The 22,645-nt window shown below is 40.5% G+C and overlaps 1 protein-coding gene across 1 annotated transcript in view; it reads left to right on the plus strand.

Annotated features, from left to right (window-relative positions):
- thsd7ba (thrombospondin, type I, domain containing 7Ba) overlaps positions 1-22,645 on the plus strand; it is a 163,452-nt gene that overhangs the window by 52,457 nt on the left and 88,350 nt on the right. Inside the window, exons 3-6 of the mRNA XM_073473020.1 lie at positions 990-1,836; positions 6,555-6,803; positions 8,456-8,625; positions 14,815-14,973. Of these exons, the coding sequence (XP_073329121.1) occupies positions 990-1,836; positions 6,555-6,803; positions 8,456-8,625; positions 14,815-14,973 (1,425 nt within the window). The remainder of the gene's footprint in view (positions 1-989; positions 1,837-6,554; positions 6,804-8,455; positions 8,626-14,814; positions 14,974-22,645) is intronic.

Consider the following 22,645-nt stretch of genomic DNA (forward strand, 5'->3'; position numbering starts at 1 on the left):
AAGAAACTCGTGTTTCTCTATGGGTTTGCATTTTTGCTCTGTACTTAATAAAGGGAGGCATAATGTTGTACTAAGTTTTGTTTCTTTTGCAGACATACATTTCTTTACAGCAGAAATTCCATTTAAGACGTTTTTTAAATAATTCCAGCCAGCAATTGTATTGCGCTTTAAGGTCAAATCCTCAGTGTGCTGCAAGCAATGAGCCAGACCATAGCAAAATACCAGACATGTCCTTGGTTGGTTCATTTTGTTTTGTACTTCTGGAGAAGAAATTCAAACTCAGAATTTCTGTATTTACAGTTATATTAATGAGGTAATTTTACAAACTCAGAAATATTTATTTGTTCCATAACGGAATGAACACGGTGTTCTATCAGAAAAATAAGGTCCTTGTTTGAAGCTGGAAAGGTGCAGGCAGGGTGCAGCAAACACTGTATAAACAAAGTAAAACAATATGAAATTGGGTTGTCCTTTAATGTCAGTTAGTTTGTTCAGTTTATTAAGTCATGAAAACAGAGTTTGTTTAGGCATCTTTGCAGTCACCTTTGAAGAAGTGGCTTTATATCAAATGTATTACTTATTGAAATAAAAGATATTGCTCACAAAATGTTGCAGTTCAGTAAAATGATAGCATATCTGACAATAATGCCTGAGTGAACAGCAACTCTGGTTGTCTTGCTTAGCCCAAGATATTGATCAGTTTGGGATCAAGGACCCTAATGAATCTTGTCCCTTGAGACCAAGAAACTTACCTTATTATTTTATACATTGATGTTCGCTAGTGGTTTGATTAGTTTGTGTTCCTGTCTTCCTTTCTTCTTCAGTTCATGAATAAAGCAATCATGCAGGTTAAGTGAATGGCCTTGAATTGTGCTTGATTGCAAGCTGCCAGATAGCTGCAATTGAAAACATCTTTTTTTTTTTTTCCCCCACCAAAGCTTCAGGTTTTAATGAAAATGCCCTCTCCGTGTGTCTTCTCTTGGTTGCAGGCCAATGGGGTCACTGTATGGGCGAGGAGTGTGGTTCTGGCGGGGTTCAGACGAGGACAATATGGTGTGTTCACAAGGAGGGCTGGACGACCCACCATACCCACTGCCAGCACATGGACAAGCCAGAAAGCCAGCGGCACTGCTTTAAGGTCTGCGACTGGCACCAGGACCTCTTTGAGTGGGATCTGTCAGACTGGGGGGGCTGTGTTCTTGTCCCTTTCTTTGCCAATGAGCTCATGCCAAGGACGGCTGAGTGCATCACAGCACAACATGGCATCCAGAGGCGCAAAATCCACTGTGTACGCACTTCAAACCGTACCACAGTCACCTCACGGATATGCGAGTTCTTTTCCCAGAAGCCAGCTGTGGAGCAGGCATGCCTCATCCCCTGCCCCCAAGACTGTGTCGTTTCAGACTTCAACTCCTGGTCAAGTTGCAGCAAAACCTGCGGCGCTGGCCTGCAGCATCGGACTCGACATGTCTTGGCCACACCGATGTATGGAGGTGCAAACTGTCCCAACCTGACAGAGCTCAGGACTTGTTCTAGCCCTGTTGACTGCCCTACTGGGGAGGGCGAGTACCAGTACAGCCTTAAAGTAGGGGCCTGGAGTGAGTGCCGACTACCCCATCACAAGGACGCCCTGTTAAGTGGTAGGACCACAGTGGACTTTTCCACCAGCCACAGTGAGAACAATACAGTCACACTGCACACACACGCTTCTCACCACCACTCCCACCAACACCACCATCATGCGCACAAGTACCCCATGTCATGGGAACTGGAGGTTGGATACCAGACACGACAAGTCCGCTGCACACGGAGTGACGGCAAGAATGCAATGCTGAGGTAAGCCAAACACAAATGCTGCAAGTTGCTTCAACTTTAGCTGCATTCCCACCACCAGCTAAAGCTCTTGTTGGTAAGATAATAGTGATGCTTTGAGTTCCCCAACTTGTCAATTACTGACACTTTGGGATTGTAGATCAGGTCACCATTGATGAGTTGGGAATGAGACTCAAAAATTAACTATCTTACCTGCAGGAGCTTTAAGTTCAATCCAGTTCAATTCAATTAGTTGTTTTTTTTTTTGCGTTTCCATTGGCAAAAGTTGTGGATGGTACCAATAAAACCACTCCATTCCACCATGTTTTTTTGCTACCCTTCTAGGTTAGAAGAGAACTGAGCTGATACTAAAAGGTGGTGTTAAAATACTGCAGACTTATGGTTGGTCAGAGACAAATGGAGCAACCAGAGTTGTCTTACTATTTTTTTTAGGGGTCTTTTGTCTTGCTGCCTTCAGCTTTTTCTCAAACAAAGTTTGTGTCCCACATACCAAGTAGAAAGAATACAAATAATTTGATTTTATACGGCAGAAAAGTGATGGTATATGCGAGCGGTGCAGAGGCAAGGTTATCAGTAAGTTGTACATCTGGCAGTAGAAGTTACAGTTTGTCAGTTAATGAATGCTGCCGCTTCTCAAGACCAAAAAATGTCTTGTTTGTTTCCCAGCAGCTAGAAAAGTGAAGGGGCTTAGCACTAAAGCCCAGGTAACAGCCCCGTCTACATATAGGAGTCCTGTCTGCGGCGAAAATGCAAAACAGATCAAGGTTTACAGTTCTAAAGTGGAACGAACTGATCTGAACTGAACTGCACGGTGGAAGCATGACTTTTCATACAGTGAGAATAAAAAAGGTGAACCTGAGATGAATACATGAAAGCGCGGTGAAAAATATGGCATTTCATTTCAAGTCCAAGAGAAGTTCAATCTAATAATGAAAGCAAGGTGGCTGTGTGAAAAGAGCTGGTTTGTAGTTGTCTGGGGAACAGACCTGTACAGATAACTGGATTTGTCAAACATTAATCTCTTCTTCCACTGGCGTAGCATATGACAAAGTTAAAAAAAAACATGCTCTGTAGCAGAACGTGGGTGTCAGGTGAAATATTCCTAATGGAGTTGATTGTTTTTATGGTTCCTCCACACTCGTATTGTTTTGTAACATGACAGGGACGTGATCAATGGTCATCCCCCCCTCATGATCCCAGTGGGTCGTTTGCTCCGTGCGGAGGCGTATTCACTGAAACAAAATGGTTTTTATCGATGGTGGTTATTTATTCAATTATAACTAGATTATGTGGGAGCTGGTGTTTCTCCGGCATATTAGCATGGTGGCGAGGCTCTATTGTGGTAAATGTCAAGTGCTGCTCCTCTCCTGTGCCTACTGTTTGTTAACCATGGTACAGGATTTGATAAGAATGGATTTTTTTCTGCACAGGCTAGCACACAAATGAAGCAATTACACACACACACACACACACACACACCTCCATACCCACACATTAGAAATATCAACACTCCATCTTGGGCTTTCTTTTCAAGGAGAAGGAAAATCACTGCACGTATATATTAAATTGACTGAATGCCACTAAACCTTCTACTTGTTGGAAACTGACACTATTAGTTGACTGTTTTAATCAATTGCCGACTGCCATCTGTGGAAGATATAGTAACCGCTTATCAATAATATCGTGTTGGAATGATGCATTCTTAGTGTTTGACATTTCTTTTGAAGGAGACCTACTATGCTTTTTCATGTTTTTCCTTTCCTGCAGTGTTTAATAGGTTCTTGTGCATGTAAAAGATGTTCAAAGGTAAATATTCTGCTCCTGAAACACCTCGTCAGTAGTCCCGCCTTAAATTCCCTGACTTTGTGACATCACACTACACCACCATGCCACACATTTGCACAATTTTTTGCCTAGCAGCTAGTTTGGCACGGTAAGAATTGATTTAGCACAGCTCTTCTGTAGTTGTTAGTGGTGCTATTCAGAGGAGACTGGGTATGTCTTAAAGAGACAGGAGCTGAAACAGAGCATTTCAGACAGACAGGAGGGGAATACAGGGCTGCAGCACTGGACACTGATGTGTTTTTTTCCTTAAGAAAGCCTGTAAACCTGCTCTAGTAACAACCCAAAATAAAAGTCAGGAGCAGTGCATTGCAATAGCACACAGCTAAATAACAGCTAAGCAGTGGCAGCTTTAGGGTTTAAACCCTCACATGTACAATACTGCATTAAGTTTCATGCCAATTTTGATGTGATGTGTTTCCTTCGTCCCTTGCTGTTCGGATGAAGGGGCTTAAATTTGAGAGTCTTGTTGTGTGTTTGATGCTCGCATGCCATTATCCCTGACAAGGCACACAAGGTTCACTGGCTTTATGGCTTGAGTGTGAAGAGACCATTTACAGTACACTGCCTGATTAGCATGGTATTTACTAAGGAGCTTTTGAATATGGATTTCCCACCTGAGTTCTGCCTCATTCTGCTTTTCTAATTACACCCTAATTACAAAGTAAAATTCTAAAATGAGTATTGTACTCACATCTTAATAACCTAACTAATTAAATTGTCCAAATTAAAGAATGGGAGCTATAATTACATGACTAATGCACTTGTTTCATATTTCAATGAGGATATCAGCTCTTTGTACCATTTCTGTAAAGGCTGAACTTCATGTCTTCCTGTTTTATGATGATGTATAATAGCTTTTAATGTTGTCATGAAGGAGTGGAAGCCGCCAAGGTCATTTATTCATCAGGAAATCACGATATCTTAGAGTTAGTTCTCCTAGCACAGTGGTTCCCAACCTTTTATGTACAACGTACCCCCACAGCCGTGTTCGATTAAATCAAGTGACCCTTCATCGATGCAACCATTTATGTTCCAAATTAGTTCATTTAGAGGTCCTGTGTGTAGGATTCAGTGGCATTCAGAAGTGCAACCAACTGGACACCCGTGTCTAACCCTCACCTACGATGGACGCTTAGACCGCAAAATGCAAGAAACACAAAAACTGTGAAAGGTCAACTTGTTCTCAGTCCCAGCTTGTCAAATTCAGCAGCTTGGTCAGTGCCCTAAGATTCAAACTACGACGCTCTATCTACACCTCCAGGTCATTATTTCACATGAAAGGCTCAGTGGTCAAGGTAGCAACATATACAACAACCAGTTAGACTTTCAAAATAAAGCGTGCTGACACACAACCAGTCTTTTCTGAACTTAGAAATTCTGCCCTTAGATTTTGTGCACCGAACAAATGAAATTATCTGCAAAACATTCTCAAGATTGACACTCTTATTACCCCTCGACAATTGAAGACGATTATCTCAAAACACTTTTCACTGAGTTTTGTTCTTTTGAAATATTTCAACACTCCATATTTTTGTGGATCACAACATTATCGCAAATGTGGGAAACTTCAATGATTTTTGAATGAAATGAAAATGGAATTCAAACAGTTCACATATGATGATTTTTGCACTTCAAAAACACCAAAACTGCCTGGCTAGTTTTAGGAAAATATCCTGCTCTGGGTAAATATAACTACTTTCAGTCATCAAACTGACGTTGGTCACGTCATGTACCTTACGTGACGCCACATATGTTATATACGTAGGATAACTCACCTATGTTACATACATTAAAAACAAATCACTCTTGACTCTTGGTCACAGGTCTTGGGAAACTCCAGAGAATGACCCAAGGACACAAGGGCTCATCTCACTCTTTACACTACTGCACAAGGGGCTGTTTCAAGGAGAGACACTCGAGGGGTACCTACAGCATCAAACTTTAAAGCGTAGGGCCACTGGCCAGGCTGCTGTATTTGATGTGTTGGGAAAGAGAACGGGCTCGAAAGGACCTCTCTGGAGTCAGTGTTGAGTTTGTTTGTTCTTGGCTACTGTAGAAACATGTCAGTGCAACATGGCGAACTCTGTGGAAGAGGATCCACCCCCTCAATAGATATAACAGGTTCATTCGAAGGAAATGTAAACACGTTGATTCTTAGTTGATTATACACTGATGAAATCATAATTCTAAATCTTATATTGTATTTCTGCCACTAAATCCAACATATTGAACCTTCAAAGTTCATTTCGAATTGGATGTTTTTTTTTAAACTATGAATCATATACATTTTCATATAATACATATTCATACATGTACAGTTGAACTCTCAATGTTGAGGTTTTTTGTTTTTTTCAAGTTTTCAAGTCTACTCCAACATAGAGTTGCAAAGCTCGATGTTCCAACATTTATCCATTACTTTTAGCTAACTTCATCTCTGCTCGCTTGCTACAGTAACTAGTTTTCATGCACTCTTAATTGCAATTATACACATGTGGATGTATAATAAAATACATTTTTTAAAATTAGTTGAGCTACTCTACGAACTCTCTATGTACCCCCTGCAGCAGAGCTGGTACATGGAGAGGAGGAGTACCTTCTGGGGTACAAGTCCCCCTGGTTGGGAATCGCTATCCTACTGTCGCAGATGGTATTTCTTACAATTGATGTGATTCTGACTTAATAAAATCAAATCGCTCTACCAATCTATTTAAATCCCAACCACACCTAACATCTGTCACTCCTCTGTTTCGTTCTCTCTAATTTTCTTGCAGCAACTCTATTCTCAATCTCTGGCGGGGTTACAAAGATTTTATTTAATGAAATTAAGCTTCTTTGATGTGCCACAATTCAACATGTTTTTTCTTCTCCATCTGCAGTCTCTGTACCAAGGACAACAACCCCCTCACGTTCCAGGCGTGTGTGATGCCCAAAGACTGTCAGACGTCTGATTGGTCATCGTGGAGTCCCTGCTCGAAGACCTGCCGTTCCAGCGACCTGTCTCCTGGTTACCGCCTCCGGTCACGGATCATGACTCAGATTCTAGTCGGAGGGGGCAAACGATGTCCTGCCCTTGAGGAAAAAGAAGCTTGCAACATCATGGGAGATTTACTTTCAATCTGCCCCAGGTAGTTCTCAACAGTGATGGTTATCATCTCACTCTGAGCTCACAATCCTCAGAAACAAAAGCTTTGTTCGTGTGTGATCTCCTGATGCAGATGTTTATGCATCAAATGTCAAAGTCTAAAACCAAATAATGATTTTTAATTTTGCCTCTCTGAGCTTTTTCACCTGAACAATTATGCGAGGAAGCCTAGAGGCTGGAAATATTCATGATTTCACTATTGAATTACTTTGTGCATATTTTTCGGCATTCCCTCAATTATCTTGTGGCACCTACAATAACCTTCTGTACTGTTGGGAGCTTCTCACTCAACGGACATGACATGGATGACAAACAGTATTTGATAGAGCCTCATTGTTTCAGGAGTGTTTGGGTTAAGATAAAAGGCTTTTGCCTAATATCACATGCAGTAAACAAAGTAATCAATAGAGAATTATTTTCCCTGTTGGTAGATTTTGTTTTATTTGCTAAATCTACATGGAGTGCCTGAGAGCAGAGGATTTACATGATTAGGGAAAACTCATTACGGAAATTAAGCATTTGATAGATTACTACAGGCTGTTGTTCTGGTAAACCCTTCCAATAATATTGCTTTATGCACCACTGCATTTTTCATAGTTGAAACTAAACATTTGTTTAGAAGTTTTGAAATCAAAACAATCATGCCTCCCTCCTCCTGACGTACTGTGAGAGAGGCTTTTACCAGAGACTGCTCCCATTAATTTGTCTTTTGCTTTGTGTGGCTTTCCTGAAACAACACCGCTGTGTATACTGATACTTTATCCTTTTTCAATACGCTCATTTATCAGTTGTTTCTGAATGGATTGCAGCTTCTGAAAATCCATCAACGTTTCAACAACAACATTATCTGGTTGTCAGGATAAAGTACCGGCAGTTAATGTTTCTGTTCACATTTCTTTTGACATTTCTACAAAACGTGTCATATCACGTTCGCATTGCATGGTTGCGACGAGGGGATGGTGGTGGATTTACAGGCGAGAAGGCTACCAAAGCAAGTGACTGCGGTTTGAGACTGCATTTTCAACATTTGCAAGCATGACACCAGTGGACATTTTTAAGGGGACCTCGAGAAAAATTTTATTTGTGTTTGTAGCGGTATTTTAAGCCAAAAACATGATCTTTTCTCAGCCCTAACCAAGTAGTTTTTGTGCCTAAATCAAATCAGACCATAGGCACAGTGATGTCACAACATAAAATAGAAAATAAAACTAAAGAAATGTAAAGATGCAACATAGAGAAATGTAAAGTTTCAACATATTTCGGTTTGCAGAAACCTACATTGCTAAGATTTCTTGTGGCAACAAAAAAATGATATTTTGGACTAGAAATTAGGACATGTCTGTGTTTCTGGTATCCAAAGCAGGTATTTCAAGCCAAAACATGATCTTTTCCTAACTCTAAGCAAGTGGTTGTTGTGTCTAAACCTAACCAGCATCACAACATAAAATAAAAAAAATTGGACCTAAAGAAACGTAAAGTTACAACATATCCGTGGTTTGCAGAAACCTACACTGCCAGCATTTATTCTGGGTCGACTTCCTAAAAGAAACAGTGTCTTCAATCGTGACGCAATTTAATTGCTGTTTCCTTGCTTGCATTGCAAATGTATTTACATGCTTGTCTGCTCTCTGTCAGGTATGTGTGGAGGGCCACTGACTGGGAAGAATGTCGCATCCTCCCTTTACTGAGCCAGCAGGATCGGCGGCAGGCTAACATCAGTATTCTGTGCGGCGGTGGGATCCAGACCAGGAAGACCTACTGCGTTCAAGTCCCTGATGACTCAGCACCACATCACAGGAAAGAGGGTAAGAAAATCTGCATTCATCGCGGTTGACCCAGCGCTCGGTTGAAGCACATGGCAACTCAAGAGATACCAGAAATAAAGTCAGAGTAAACTCAGCGGTGTGTTTTCATATAAGCTGTGAGCATAAATTATTAAAGTTAAGGTTAGCAGCAGAGCATTATGTTGCACCAGGAAAACAATCATGAGCACACTGTGTTGCTGCAGCTGAAGCATGTTCAAAGTGCAAGCAGTCAATGAGGATTATCATTTTATTCGGACTGTGCTTTCCTGTGCTACAATATACTGCAGCTGAGGCTTTGAACAGCAGGGATCCACCACTCTACATGTGAAAAAGCTCATTTTACCTCAGAAGTTTATTGTTTTTTTTTTGTTTGTTTGTTTCAAGGAACTTCAAGCAACTGGCATTTTGGTGTGGCATCAGTATATATTTTACCTCAGTTTGACATAAAATGTTTACACTTCTTTCATGCTGGAAGCCTCACGGGGCAGTATGAAAATGGAAATACCCGTACTTACGGCATACTGCAAAACAACTGTTTGCCTAGAATGTATTTCATTTTGCAGGTGTGCCACACCTCTTGGCAATGTTTGACATTTTCAGAAATACTCTTATTTTCCTTCCTCTCAAGGGAGTTAGATGAAAAGACGGATACCACTCTCATGTCTGTATAGTTTATATAAGGCCAGCAGCTGGTTAGCTTTGCTCAGCAGAGAGAATAGAAAAAGAAAAATACAGAAAACATAATAGGTAACCTGGGTCTGTCCAAAGGGAGCACGGTAGCTCCTCTATATCTCTTTTTAATCCGTTATTAAGCCAAAATGTAAAACCAACACACTGTGGTTGTACAGGGGGTATATTTCCTGTGCTTCCTGGAGTCTTGACTTCACCAGGAGCTTGTTTTGTTTCTCTATTTTGTGCCATCTCGCCTCTTCGCTCCTCCGTCCTCCTGCCTGTGACTCTGAAATCAATCTCAGCGCACCATAGTAAAGGATGTCTCAATTCCTAAAATTCTCTTCGGGGAGAGAGGAGCGAGGACAGAGGAGGCTTTTCCGGAGGGGGGTAGAAGCGAGGATGCACAGGTCTAAGTATTTTTCGGCACCTTTGACCAAAGAGGTGTGATATAGAGCTGGAATATTCAAACCATGGTGGTGGCAGGACTCTACAAATGTGCTCCTTTGTGGTCCTTTCCTTTATGTGACATTTATGTGACATTATGCAACGTTGTGAGCTGCATCAAAGTCAATATATAAGTTGTCATGAACACTGTTCTGCTCATCAGACAGAGATCATAAAATACAACAGTAGACGACAGCAAAACAATGGGCGGATGATGCAGCCGTGCCACATGTCATATTTAGTTGATGTTTCTTTAATATACATCTCCGAGGCAGTGACACTCATTTTGTTAAATGCCTATTGCCTCGACTCCTCTCTCCTCGCGTCTCTTCCTCAACTCCTCCGCTCGCATCTCATGTCAGACGGACTTAGACACGCTGAGAGGAGTCGAGGGGGTACAAAAACAAGAGGGGCGGGAGGTTGAACGACTGCGCTGCATCAAAAACTCTATAAGAAGTAGTGTGACGAGCAGAAAATGACTGAGCAAAACACCAAAGTTACATCAGATCAGCTTTCATAAGTAATTAAGAGCTATTGTGAACTTTGCTGCAGGTTGAAAAGTGCACCACTGACAATGAAAAATGGACGGACCCTTCCGACTGTTAGAAATAAATTAATCCAACATTTGCACTTGTGTAAGGATGATAATAAATTGCAGAGAAAAAACATTTTACCGTTTATGTAACAGTAATTTTTATTATATCAGAACTCTCATTTCCTTTTCAGATAACAACCAATCTCGCTAGCATCTTAATGGAAATACCCCGCTTGGAGTGCACTGTAGAGGATATTTGTAAAACAGTAAAAAAAATCCATTATTATTATTATTATTATTGTTGTCGACCCTGCTGTTTATGTGCTCCGAGTCCAGACAATTGTCATACAAGCACGTCAGGAAAGATGGGACCAGCGGCTGCCTGTTGAGCATTGGTCATCACCGGTACTGTAACTAGCACAAGATTTCATGGAATATCTCTGCCGCTGTAGTTACACATGAATTATCTAATGCACACAAAAAGTGGTATTATTACAGCCAAAGTTTAAAAGTATAATTCCTTTAGCGTTTTCAGCCTCACCTCCCTCTACAGTTAGTGTTAGTGTGGGAAACCTAACCGACTAAATCACTTTAATGCGGGGGTGGACACAGTAACTTGAACACCTAGGATTGCATTATATTGTACAAGCATCTGTGTAATTGTGGCTGGCCTGGATTGTAGGAGAAAATGGGCATTTTCACAAAACAAGTAAAACAGTTTTATGCGGTGGAGAAACTGTTGCAAAGTTGCAGGGCGGCGTGTTTTCACATTAAATCAAATACGGCACATCGGGTAAAGTATTAAAGGGGATGAATTTGTTTACTTTGAACATCCAGCAGAACCTGCTCATCCTTCCCACTGTGAATTATGCTTATTTTATTATGCATTATGTTCGTATCATGCAGATTTAACAGCCTGTAGTAAAGTGTAAACAGGTGGCTTCAGATAATGAAGTCAGTTAATATAGAGAATTAAAGTTAGAAAAGAAGAAAGGTACTGTAGTTCGTTACTCAAAATGGGAGAGAGCCAAAACAAAATAAAACTTTAATTTTTTTCCTGGGAGTTGTGGAAACTTGGAAACTCTCACTGCATTTAATAAACATTACTCAAGACTTCAATGTGTCTCTCGCAGTGCGTATCATAAACTGAGTATTGAATGTCTGGTCAGTTTCATAATCATGGTAGTTATTTTTTTTTTTTTTCGGCTCAAATCGTTCCTGTCAACACAAGCTGCTTGTTTGCAGTTTGATAAGAGAACAACTGTTCTTTTCTGTCAAGAAAAACATGTATCTTCCCACTATACAAAAATGAAGGTAATATTTTGCAGATACGAGCGGTGCAATCTTGAGCTGGTGATGTGATTTGCAGCCAGAGACTGTGAAGCACTGGTTATTATGTCACTGAATCTTACTGGTGCCAGACTGTGGTGACAGCTGTATTGAAGTCTATGGGAGATGCATGGAGAAACACACTAAAATCCAACTTATCTATGTTGTATGAAATGAAAATGAAAGAACACACTAATCAATGGCTGATTTTAAAAAAAAAAAAAAATTTAAATGATTGACAGGGCTGGTCTGAGCGATTATCACTGACGAGGCTGCAGTGGCAATGCGAATAGGGCTCCTTTCCCAAACAAAATCGAGGGACGAACAACATGTTGATTAAAAAAAATCTGTGGTTAACCTCCTCTCTGAAGTGTGGTCTTTCATTTTCTGGAGGCATTTTTTCATCAGAAGTCATACGACTTCAATAAAGCTGGCACCACGGTACGGCACCAAAGTAAGATTGGGTGACATAATGACCCTTCCTTCTTTTTTAGGTTCCTTGGTACTGATCAAGCAGTGAGCCATGGTATCGAGTTCCTGCCCAACTCAACTGCAAGCAGGGCTCAGCTGTCAATCATGACATTTGACCTCCTTTTTATTGCATCAAATAACTAATGAAATCCAAAATGATGAGAAAAATGAACACTTGAACATATGTCAGCATCTTAAGAATGACAGATCATCAAATCAAAGCATCGATATTGTTTGGTGTTGATACCAAAACTTGTATTGTCACTGGTTTAAAAAAAACAAAACAGATACTCTATTTACTGCTTATGGTGCATATACATATACCGTATGTGCACCGTGCTAAAAATATACACAGTGAATTGCAGCCTGTCTCGTTCTTACTGTTTCAGAGTATGTACTTACAGCCATAATAGCAGGAATTAAAGCCTGTCACCAAGTTGTTTCCATAAGAACACAAGATTACAACGTCAACTGTGCCAGAAGCAGAAGCGTAACATTATGCATGTCAGTGTTTCATTCCATGTTAAACGTGGTTAAAATAACCCAAAACAAAATAACGTAGGTCTCATATATAGCATATCTGTCTTTGGATGCAAAATAATGAACTGACGATTATTCTTTTTTTTTATTGAATTGATAAACATTTTGTATCTATAGTAATGTCCTCGGAGGGCTCCTCCGAACCAAATCAACTTAGCTGGTTTTTAATGCCTTTATTGTGTCTGTCTGCAGCTCTCAACTATGCATTTAGGAGAGCATTTGCCTTTTTCTGCACTTGCCCATTTTTGACCAAATTTGAAGAATATACACCTGATAAATGTTTCACAGTATAGACCTTTGCCCTAACCCTCTTCACATTTGCCATTCTCACAAAGTTTTAAGATTGTGTTTTCAAAGTTTCCGTTGTTCAGCAGCGGCGGCTCTCCTCATTCTGCATGCTACTCTGTCTTTTCCCTTCTTCTTTATTCCAAACAAAGTCCTCTTTCCGCAGCCAGAATCACAAAACTCATCACTTCCTTTTTAGTGAAAGTTTTGTTGGAAAGAACGAGAACATTAAGGCTTTAGAATAAAAGAGAAAAACCTGAAGGCTGATCCTCTAATCACAATTGTAGGTATCGCTCAGAGATGAAAAGCAACAGCTTAGATGTATTTGTACTCAAAATGTAAAAGATTTAGTCTGATTAGCTGTGTAAACAACCCGAAAGCACTACAAGTTATCCAGGTTGCATGTGAAGCTAAAGTTAATTACTTTCGGTAGATACGTTGATGTGAACAGAGATGAGAAAGCATGCTGAATTTGGTTGCTGCCAGAATCACCAAGGCAACCAGTGTCACTGTGTGTTTGTGAACTGTGGCAAAAAGTAATACTCTCTTCACAAAAATGTAAATTAAACAAGTTGAAAGTTTAAGGCTTATACAAAATCAATCACTACAAGAGAAAAACAGCCGCAAATGCATACCAAGTATTTCATTCATCTTTTTAATTAAGCACAGTGGGTAGTTTGTAATGGCTTTCAACTATAAGGTCCTGTTTTGCAAATCATACTCCTTCCTGCTAAATAAATTACCATTTATTTAATAATAAGATATTAATTTTGCCTCATCCGTATTTTCCTATATTGCCGACTTGATGAGTCCCGGGTGGCTTTACTTCTTACTAGAGGTGTATTTGGACAATAAGCTGAATACAGAATATCAATGAGGGGCAGATCTTTCAACAAAGTGATGTAAGGGACAAAAATCTATACGTCAACTATAATGTGTACCTTGATGTGGCCTGCACAGCTTAAGCTAATTTAGACAGATGTGGCTGTCTGCCTGCAATATGGAGATCTACTTGGTTTGGTAATGTTTGCTCTGGTTGGATGTCTCGTAATGCAACTGACAAACACAAGAAAACCGCTATCTGGGGAACAAAGCGGACAGATCTGTACAACGCACTTTATGAACGCGTTTAAGCAAGCATCTCATTTTTACAAAGGGGATCAAACACCATGTAAATTACTTTTGGTGTGAAGACAAAATGCACAATGGATATTTAGTGGATTCCTCTTTGGGCTCTCATTTAAATGGAAATTTGCCACTCAATGGTGTGCGGAGCTGCATCAAAATGGAATATTAGATTGAATAAGTCCCTGTGTTGTGGACAGGCAAAAAAACCCAGTCGTTCTGTGTGAGAGACTAATGTCAAAGCCCATTACAGGTGGCTGAGCTCTCTGTGATCTACAAATGATACCAGCCATGCTTAATAGTGAATTGGTTATACCGTGTCTTGCCTTGATATTTCCCTATTCAGCGCCTGTTTACTCCCTCAGCCGGCCGCTGCCCTCTATTTAATATTCTCCTGAGCCGGGCTTGAGGTACGAGGTGCAATTTTCTTTCTCTTCTTTCTATTTTCTCCTTTATTTCTCCACAATACACTTAGCTAAATCTACCCTGCCTCTCACCATATTGTACAAAATTTGAAGCTAGACTTTACCAATATACAGTATAACCCACTCTCTTCCCAATCAGAGTGAAATTACATCTGTACTTTTCATCGAATGACGCTTCTCGTGATGTTTCTTTATCTTCTTCACTGTCTTCACAACATCAAGCAATTATTTCTGCTTGCATTCCAATTTCAGATATGCTTTTTCACACACACACACACACACACACAGAAATACACTCCACCACTGCCTGTGTGTTGACTTAAACCCAGTATTTCCTTGCCTGTGTTCCTTGTCTTTGTTCAGTGTCCAGGCCTGTGAATGCCAGGCTGTGCGCTGGTGAAGAGCCCCCCTCCGCCGTCCAGCACTGCTCCATCCCTTGCCAGCACCCGTGCCTGCTCTCCCAGTGGTCACCCTGGGGCGCCTGCCTTCACGATAACTGCAAGGAACCACAGGGAAAGAAAGGTATGATGGAGTAAATTGGATATGAGATGGAACAAGCTTTGCATGGTTTCCCAAAATGTAATCAAAAGAGCTCAGTGTCTTAAAATACATGTTCAAACACTTCCCCATCATTCATGGTTTGTTAAAGGGAAAGAAAAAAGCTGTAGCTTGTTGAAAGAGGTTTTGTTGTGCGCACATATTTACCTCAAACACCCATGTTCAGCTCCAAAGACTTATAATGTTTTGATTTATATGGTTCATAGCAGAGGTGCCCAAACATTTTCTGTTCGAGGGCCAAAACTGCAACTTAACAGTGGGCCACCGGCAAAAAAAGACAATTTCCTATTGAATCATATTGCATTGTTAAGATGCAAAATGATACCTGGATCCCAAATTCCCTTTACTGACTGATTTCCTGCACAGCCCGCCATACTCAGATTATGAAAAATAATAATTGGGGATCCCACATAAATAAAGAGCATTTTTACCTCAGAAGACACATTATAAACATTATTTTATTTTCTAATTAAATTTTTAATCTTTTTCTTTTAGAAGCATCTGGTGGACCAAATTGAACCATATGGCGGGCCACCTTTGGCCCGCGGGCCCCACTTTGGGCAGCCCTGGTTTATAGTGACTAACATAACTTTACATTGTATTGGCCTACATTTTCATCTTTTCCTATATCATCCAAGAGCTGAAAAATATGTGTGCAATCCAGGGTTCCCACAGGTACTTAAAATCGTTGAAAGATTACATTTTTTGAAAATAGACATAATATACATAAATCAATGAAAGTGATGGCATTCATAGATTTTGTGCAAGGAAAGTCTTTCTTTATATTTCTTTTAAAATTGTTGTCTGTGAGCTTCTGTAAAGCCTGATTGATTTCATTTATAGAAATTCTCAGTGCTGTAACAGTTACTATTCATCTCAAACTATGCCATGTTCGGACATTGTATTTGAGAGAATTGGGTTTGAAAATCTTTGAATTAGATGTTTAAGAAGGTATTGGAAAGCTGGTAATCTTTAGTTGTCACTTAATCCAATCTGTTGTGGAAGAACATTGATGTCCAGTGCACAGGCGCAACACCAGGAGAGGTAAACAAGGTACAAGTTTGGGGCCCCCAAAAGAAATTTAGGAGAAGAGGTCCCCAATGGTCAGTCATATTGGGACATTTTGCAATTTTGCAACTATAAACCCCCTTAAACCATAGAGGCATTATACTGTGCACTACTGCTGCCTCAAAATCAATACTTTATATGTTGATGGCCTTATAATGCCGATTACTAACAATTAAGTTGATAATTTATTAATTTAGGCTATTATTGTTCTGGTTTTGTGTATATTAGAACATTTTACTAATGTGAACATAGGGAATAAAAAAAAAAAAAAAAAAATTAAATGTTTTGTTGGTTATTTGAAAATGTTTTTTGGGATTTTTTTGCCTTGGGCCCCATCAGACCATAAACTCGCCACTGGTCCAGAGTTTACATTTTAGCATATGAAACGAGTAAAGGTAACTGTTTGTTAGTCCAACATGTGCAACCAAAGACTAATATTCTTTCTAAAACACCATCCAGATGACTGACATTAGCAAAGCAACCGACCACTGCTAGCACCAGTTATCACCAGCTGGTTCATGTTCAGATTGGACAACAACAGCAGCTTTGAGAAAATTGTAACAATCCTCCCTAAAGAAGTCCAGGGTATTCTTTAAAATGCCAAAAAAAAAAATGTCCCGAGACAAATCATCCTTCCAACGTTCTTAAAAAAGCAGAATACGGTTCTCTCATAATCATGTCTGACAGATGGACGGACAGAGGGATGAACGCATCTGACCCAATCATCCAAAAAGATTTTACAGATAGCTAGCTAACAAGCTGATATGATTTAAAATTGAACTTGATAATTGCACAGATGGGCCAGTGGTGAAATCATAAGCACTCAGTCAAAAACAATTAACTGTTGAGTTTTATTGCAGATAGCCACATTTACAATCATCTGTTCGCAGCTATTGTTGCTTAAGAGCTGAGTGCCATCAATGTGGTCAACAAGGGGCCTTATATTAACCTGGTTTGTACCTTGTATGTTTTCAATTAAGCATTGCACCATGTTTTGAATGTCTAAACAATAGACTGTGTCATGCTCTTGGCAACATTGAAACTGAAAGAGAGATAGAGCTATTGAGGCAGACGGAGGCTAAGAGACAGAATGACAATGCAATGCAAGAGAGCGATGTTGTCAGAGCAGGAGAGAGAGGCGGCGTATGTTTGAATCCTAAATTGTTTGTTGATAAGCTGCTGGCTGAGAGGAAGTGTGCTCCGGAGGAAGGCAGTAACATGTATAAACTGCAGCAGACGAAAGACAGAGCGAGAGCACACCTGTAGTTCAGCACTCAGTCCCCGGGAGGGTAGAAGGAGCATCAACAGACAAGATGCTTCCTGTCTGTGTGTATGCTTCTGCGTAGCGTGTGTGTCGGTAGGTGTGCTCAAGTATTCAGCGTGCTCGTGCTGTCTGAATGTTCTTGTCTCTTTTCACAGGTGAACTTGTGTCATATCTCAGTGCTTCGCAGAGGCTCGGCATTGTGCGTGCAGTGCAGTGTGTGTGAGTGTGTGTTTCATAGTGCAGAGCTGTTAGTGTGTCAGTGCGGCGCTAAAAGGGCAGCATGACCTCGCCCCTGCCGTTAGTAAATGTGCATGAAAGCCCCCCGGGGAGCAAGTGAAGTGTGGAATTGTTCAGGTCAGTGCCCACACTCTTCAACGCTGGATCTCTATGGGATGAGCCAGCTCCTCTCTCAAACAGTGTCATTAATATATTTCAAGGGGTGGAAAAAACAGCTCACGCTGTTTTGCACTAGGCTCTCTTGTGGCATACTGTCTTTTGATGGCATTCATAAAGATCCACAGCCCGCAGCAGATATGAGAGTATGAAACCAACAGAAAATCACTCGCAGCGAGCTCTGTTGCCGGCGAAGCAATGAACAGTTATTGAGTGGTAGGCATTGTTATGATCCAAGTCGTTCGCCCGTGGTCCTTGAGCTGCACAGAATTTCTCCTATTGAATGTGCACTTAGCCTTTATGTTTCAAAACATCAGAATAAACTGTGATCCGTCTCTAGCCGAAAGGCCTGCGGGATCCCAGTGTTCAGGTAGACGAGCCAACCAGCCAAGATGCTTATGCTGCCCCAGCTTTGCTCTCTGGAAAATTACAAATTCAAATTGCCTTTCAGAAGCTTTATGTGCTTTTCACTTCTTTTTTTTTTCCATGTTATCTTGGCCTATCACATTTTGCAGCTATGAGGGAAAATGAATTGGTCATGGAAGGTTACTTGATAGAATGTCAGTAATGCCTTTAGTAGACATCATAGAGCTAAAGGAAGGTGTATTTCTGAGTAACTGTGTGCTGAAAATCACTGGTTGGCCCTTGTTTCCCTGAAATAAACCTGGTATGACCAAGAAACCTTTCAATTATTAATATCCATGGGGGCATGCCCACACCAAATTGTTTTTTGTGGTTTGGATGTGAGTAGCAGTAAGTGCTCTGGGCAATACTGCAATCGATCCATAGTCTCTTTTCTCTTGGAGAGCACACTCGGGCAGCACTGCGGATCAGACTCCTGAACTGGTGCCTGGCACCAGTAGATGGTCGGGGGATGTAATTTGTAGAGTGGGTATCCTGGGGTTAGACAGGTCTTCCTACGGAGGGAAAGAATGTGGGACCTTTCTGCCAAGTGTCAGAGCTGCGGTAAAATGAGTATGGCTCCCCAAGAAAAGCTGCTGCTCAAGTGTCGTGGACATTTACCGGAGGAGGTGCTGGAGCCTAGAAATAGCTTTTTGATCCCACCATTTTTCATCCCCAAGAACATTTTTCTGTGTCATCTGGGAATTGGAAGAGCTCAGTAGTCGATAGAGACTGGAGATTAGAAGATGAGGTGTCTTCTCAGTGGGAACCTTTTCATAAAGAAATGAATATTTTATGAAAAGTCCAGCTTTGAGAAAGATCAATGTTGTAGAGAGGGCGATATGAATCCAAACTGATGAGGTAATTGGCTTAATGATAATGATTGTGTCAAAATGTTGATCATGTTATTGGACAATTTGCCAATAACATATTTAAATTGTATTCAGAGCCATTTGTTGTTAACGTCCTGTCATAGCCCCTTTCTGATCTCACTGCCATTGTCATCAATGTTGTCTAAAAACAGAGAATATCATCCATCAGTATGTCTACAGACATTAGTGATTTATACCTAACACAAACCAGCAGAAAGGACATTTTTAATAGCTGGAAAACAGGGTGAGGTGTAAATGCTAAGCTGGTCTAAGATGACACTCCATGGAAAATTCTTCTTAAGGCATTAACAGACAATTTCTCTTCCTCGATATTTCCTCACACCAAGGTTTAGCACAAATACAGTGTAGACAATTGACATAGCTCAAAATACGATAAATATGAATGTGTTTTTGACACAAAATGTGGGATGTTCAGGATGATAACACAAGTCCAGCGATGCAACAGCATGTTCTTTTTCACGCCTCCTGTTTGAACAGCCCAGTCGCCAGGATAAAGTGTTAGAAGTGAATGTGTCTGCGATACATCCAAGTGTGTATGTGTCATAGGCTATGTACCATATTGGCATTTGTGCAAAACTTCACATTGTATTTACATGTTTATTACCTCACGTAGGTGGCAAGGAGGTGGAGTTACAGGTGATAGGGCAACCAAACAAGTGACCAAGTGTGAAACCACTGGTTTCTTTTGACAAGGGGCCACCGGCTTTTTCACCATTCGTAAACGTGTCACCACTTAATATTTTAAAGGCGAGCTCATGGCAATTCCCAGCCATGTTTGTGGCCACCAAAACCGGATATTTTTCACTGGAGGTCAGGCCACCAGCCATGTTTGTGCAGACAGAACCACGTGTTTTTAAGGAGACCTCTGGACATTTCCTGCAGGTTTTGTGGCGGCCGTAACAAGTTTTTTAAGCCAAACCATGATTTTTTCCTCGCCCTTAACAAGTGTTATTTGTGCCTAAACCTAACCGGAGCATAAGCACAATGTTGTGACAAGAGAAATAGAAAACTAACCCAAATAAACGTAAAGTTGCAACATTAAGAAACGTAAAAGTTTAACTTATCTGCAGATAAGCAGCAGAAGCATACTTACAGTTGTCAAGATTTACTCTGCTGATTGGGTTGGTTTAAATGTGTAGTTCTCCTAACTTTAAATGGTTCACAGCTGCTCCACTGTAGTGTGATACGATTGAATCACAAATTAATGAGTTAATAAAAAAGCCTGTCAGATTTGTATCTGTTTACAGCCAATAATCTAGTCAAAGTTTAAAGAACAAACAAGTCTCCCACACTGATGTTTTATAACAGCCTTTTTATTTCACTGATGTTTTTGTTGAGCCAACAACATCAAGCAACTTTTCAACTTCCTCACATATCGTTTGATATGCAGTTCTGAAAAGCGTCCTCTATTCATTTATTTAGTTATTTATCTTTATTTATTTATTCCAGCGCCAATAAAGACTTTCAGGCAATCTTTTGCATTCCAGACATGCACAAAATGTGTCTTAGACAGCGCAGCATTAGATTTTATAGATCAGCTGTACAAATCTGTTGAACTGCAGCTGGGCTCATTTACATCTCTAATCCTTTCCTGCAAAAATGAAAAAAAATAAAAGTAAATAAGATTAAAGATTAAATAAGATAAATAAGACAATAATATCTGGTAGGCTCAGTATATAAACTTATTTCCAAAACCACCTATATGAGCTTGTTGGAGGGCCCATTCAAAAGCCAATTTGTGCCTATTCAGTCAAAGGAGGATGTTTGAGGTCAAGGCCTGACTCACATTGATTAAGGTCAGGTCTCTGTGCAATCAAGTCGAGTTCCTACAAACTAGTGCTGCACAATAATTGAAAAAAAAAATGACATTGCAAGATTTGGTTTTCTGGCATATATATTGCAATATGAAAAAAAACAGAGTAATTTTTAATTTGAATTGCCATTCTAACCATTCACGGACCTCACTCTGTGGACAGTCATGATGGAACAGAAAAGCTGATGCCATAAAGTTGGAGCGTCTTTGTATCCTGCAGCAGAATGAAGGGCTTTCACTTGAAGTAAGGGGCATGTCCCAAACCCTTACAAACAGTCCCAGCCCATTGTCCCTCCTCCACCAAACTTTACAGTTGGCGCCAAGCATTCCAGGTGGTAGTGTTCTGATTCATCCATCCATCGATTGCCAGATAGTGGAGCATGATTTTTCTCTCCAAAAAACATATGTTTCTTGCTGGTCTAGAGTCCAGTTGTGCTGTGCTATAGACTCCACAGTTATGTTGGGCATATTAATGGACAATAGATAGTGTACACCCCCCCATTCTGAGTTACTATTATTTTGTTTTTATTTTGTTCATTCATGAACTGCGATATGCCCATGTACAACAGCAACTATAATATTTTAGTAGGTCAATGTGTGGTTATAATGAGTGAGGCTCAGCAGGCGCTTTGGGCACTAGGGGTCCTTAGTGTGTGGCTCAGGAGGGCATGTCTGTTGTCTAGGCAACATTAACAGCCAGCAGTATGTAGCCACGGTGTGCTAATGTACCTGTGTTTCTGTATTTCCAGGAAGAAAGTAAAGGAATTTATTTTACACTCATGCACGCCTGGAAGTTCCTTTGTGTGTCCAAGTGTGCAACACTTGGCATTGCGTGGTGCTGCTTGGGCAATGAAAATCCATCATGTGATGTGCCAGCAAACAGTTTGTGAGCTTCCAGAGTCAGTTTAAAACTCGGTAGTGAGTGATGCAACAGAAGATAGTCAATTTTTTATGCTCCACGTGCAGCCTACACTTTGTGGCTGAGCTAGTGTTACTCCTAGGTGCTTCTGCTTCACAATAACAACACTTACAGTACACCGGGGCCAATTTAGTAGGGCAGTAATTTCATGAACTGACAGTGACAGTGCTAATTTTACAGTCTCTAAGGTCTTTACTACTCTTTCTGAATGCTATGTTTGTTGTTGGAGATTTCATGGTTATGTGCTGGGATTTATGCACCTGTAGCTTTAGCTGTTGCTGTGGCCGAAACACTTCAGTGGATAATAAGTAGGGCTGCCCATCAACTTTTGAACATCTCAGGGTTCCAGACTCATTTTCCACCCTGGCTGCTGTGGTGCGGCCAGGGGTGGAAAATGAACGTTTTCATTTAGGTGAACCAGCACATAATTAATGGTCACGCAATTTTAATATCTTAACACATTATGTAAACTGGAGTAAAGGTGTAAATACATGTTTTCTCTCACCTAGATAACACGCAACAAGAAACTGCTCTAACCTTAACTGTTGAAAAAATAAACTTCTTAATTTCAGGCACACTGGTGCGATCAGTGAAAAGTGTGAGTCGCACGTGACAGATTTTGGGGCACATTTGCAACCAAAAGAGTTGCACCCTGGAGCCCTGCAAATACTGTTTGTTCTTATGTGACACAGGAGACTGTGTAACTGTGATGTTTTAGCCTGGTTGGAGATCTTTGTCATGTATAACAAAGACACCTTGAAAATATAACTACAGTAGTTTTAGAGAATAACCTACACTGTCACATGGGATGCCAGATTTCATGTTTCATTATTACTTACGTGTTCCTCTGGCTCTGATCTTTGCAATCACTGCTTGTCCTCGTT

This window comes from Pagrus major, chromosome 9, assembly GCF_040436345.1.
Source record: "Pagrus major chromosome 9, Pma_NU_1.0".
Lineage (NCBI taxonomy): Eukaryota > Metazoa > Chordata > Actinopteri > Spariformes > Sparidae > Pagrus > Pagrus major.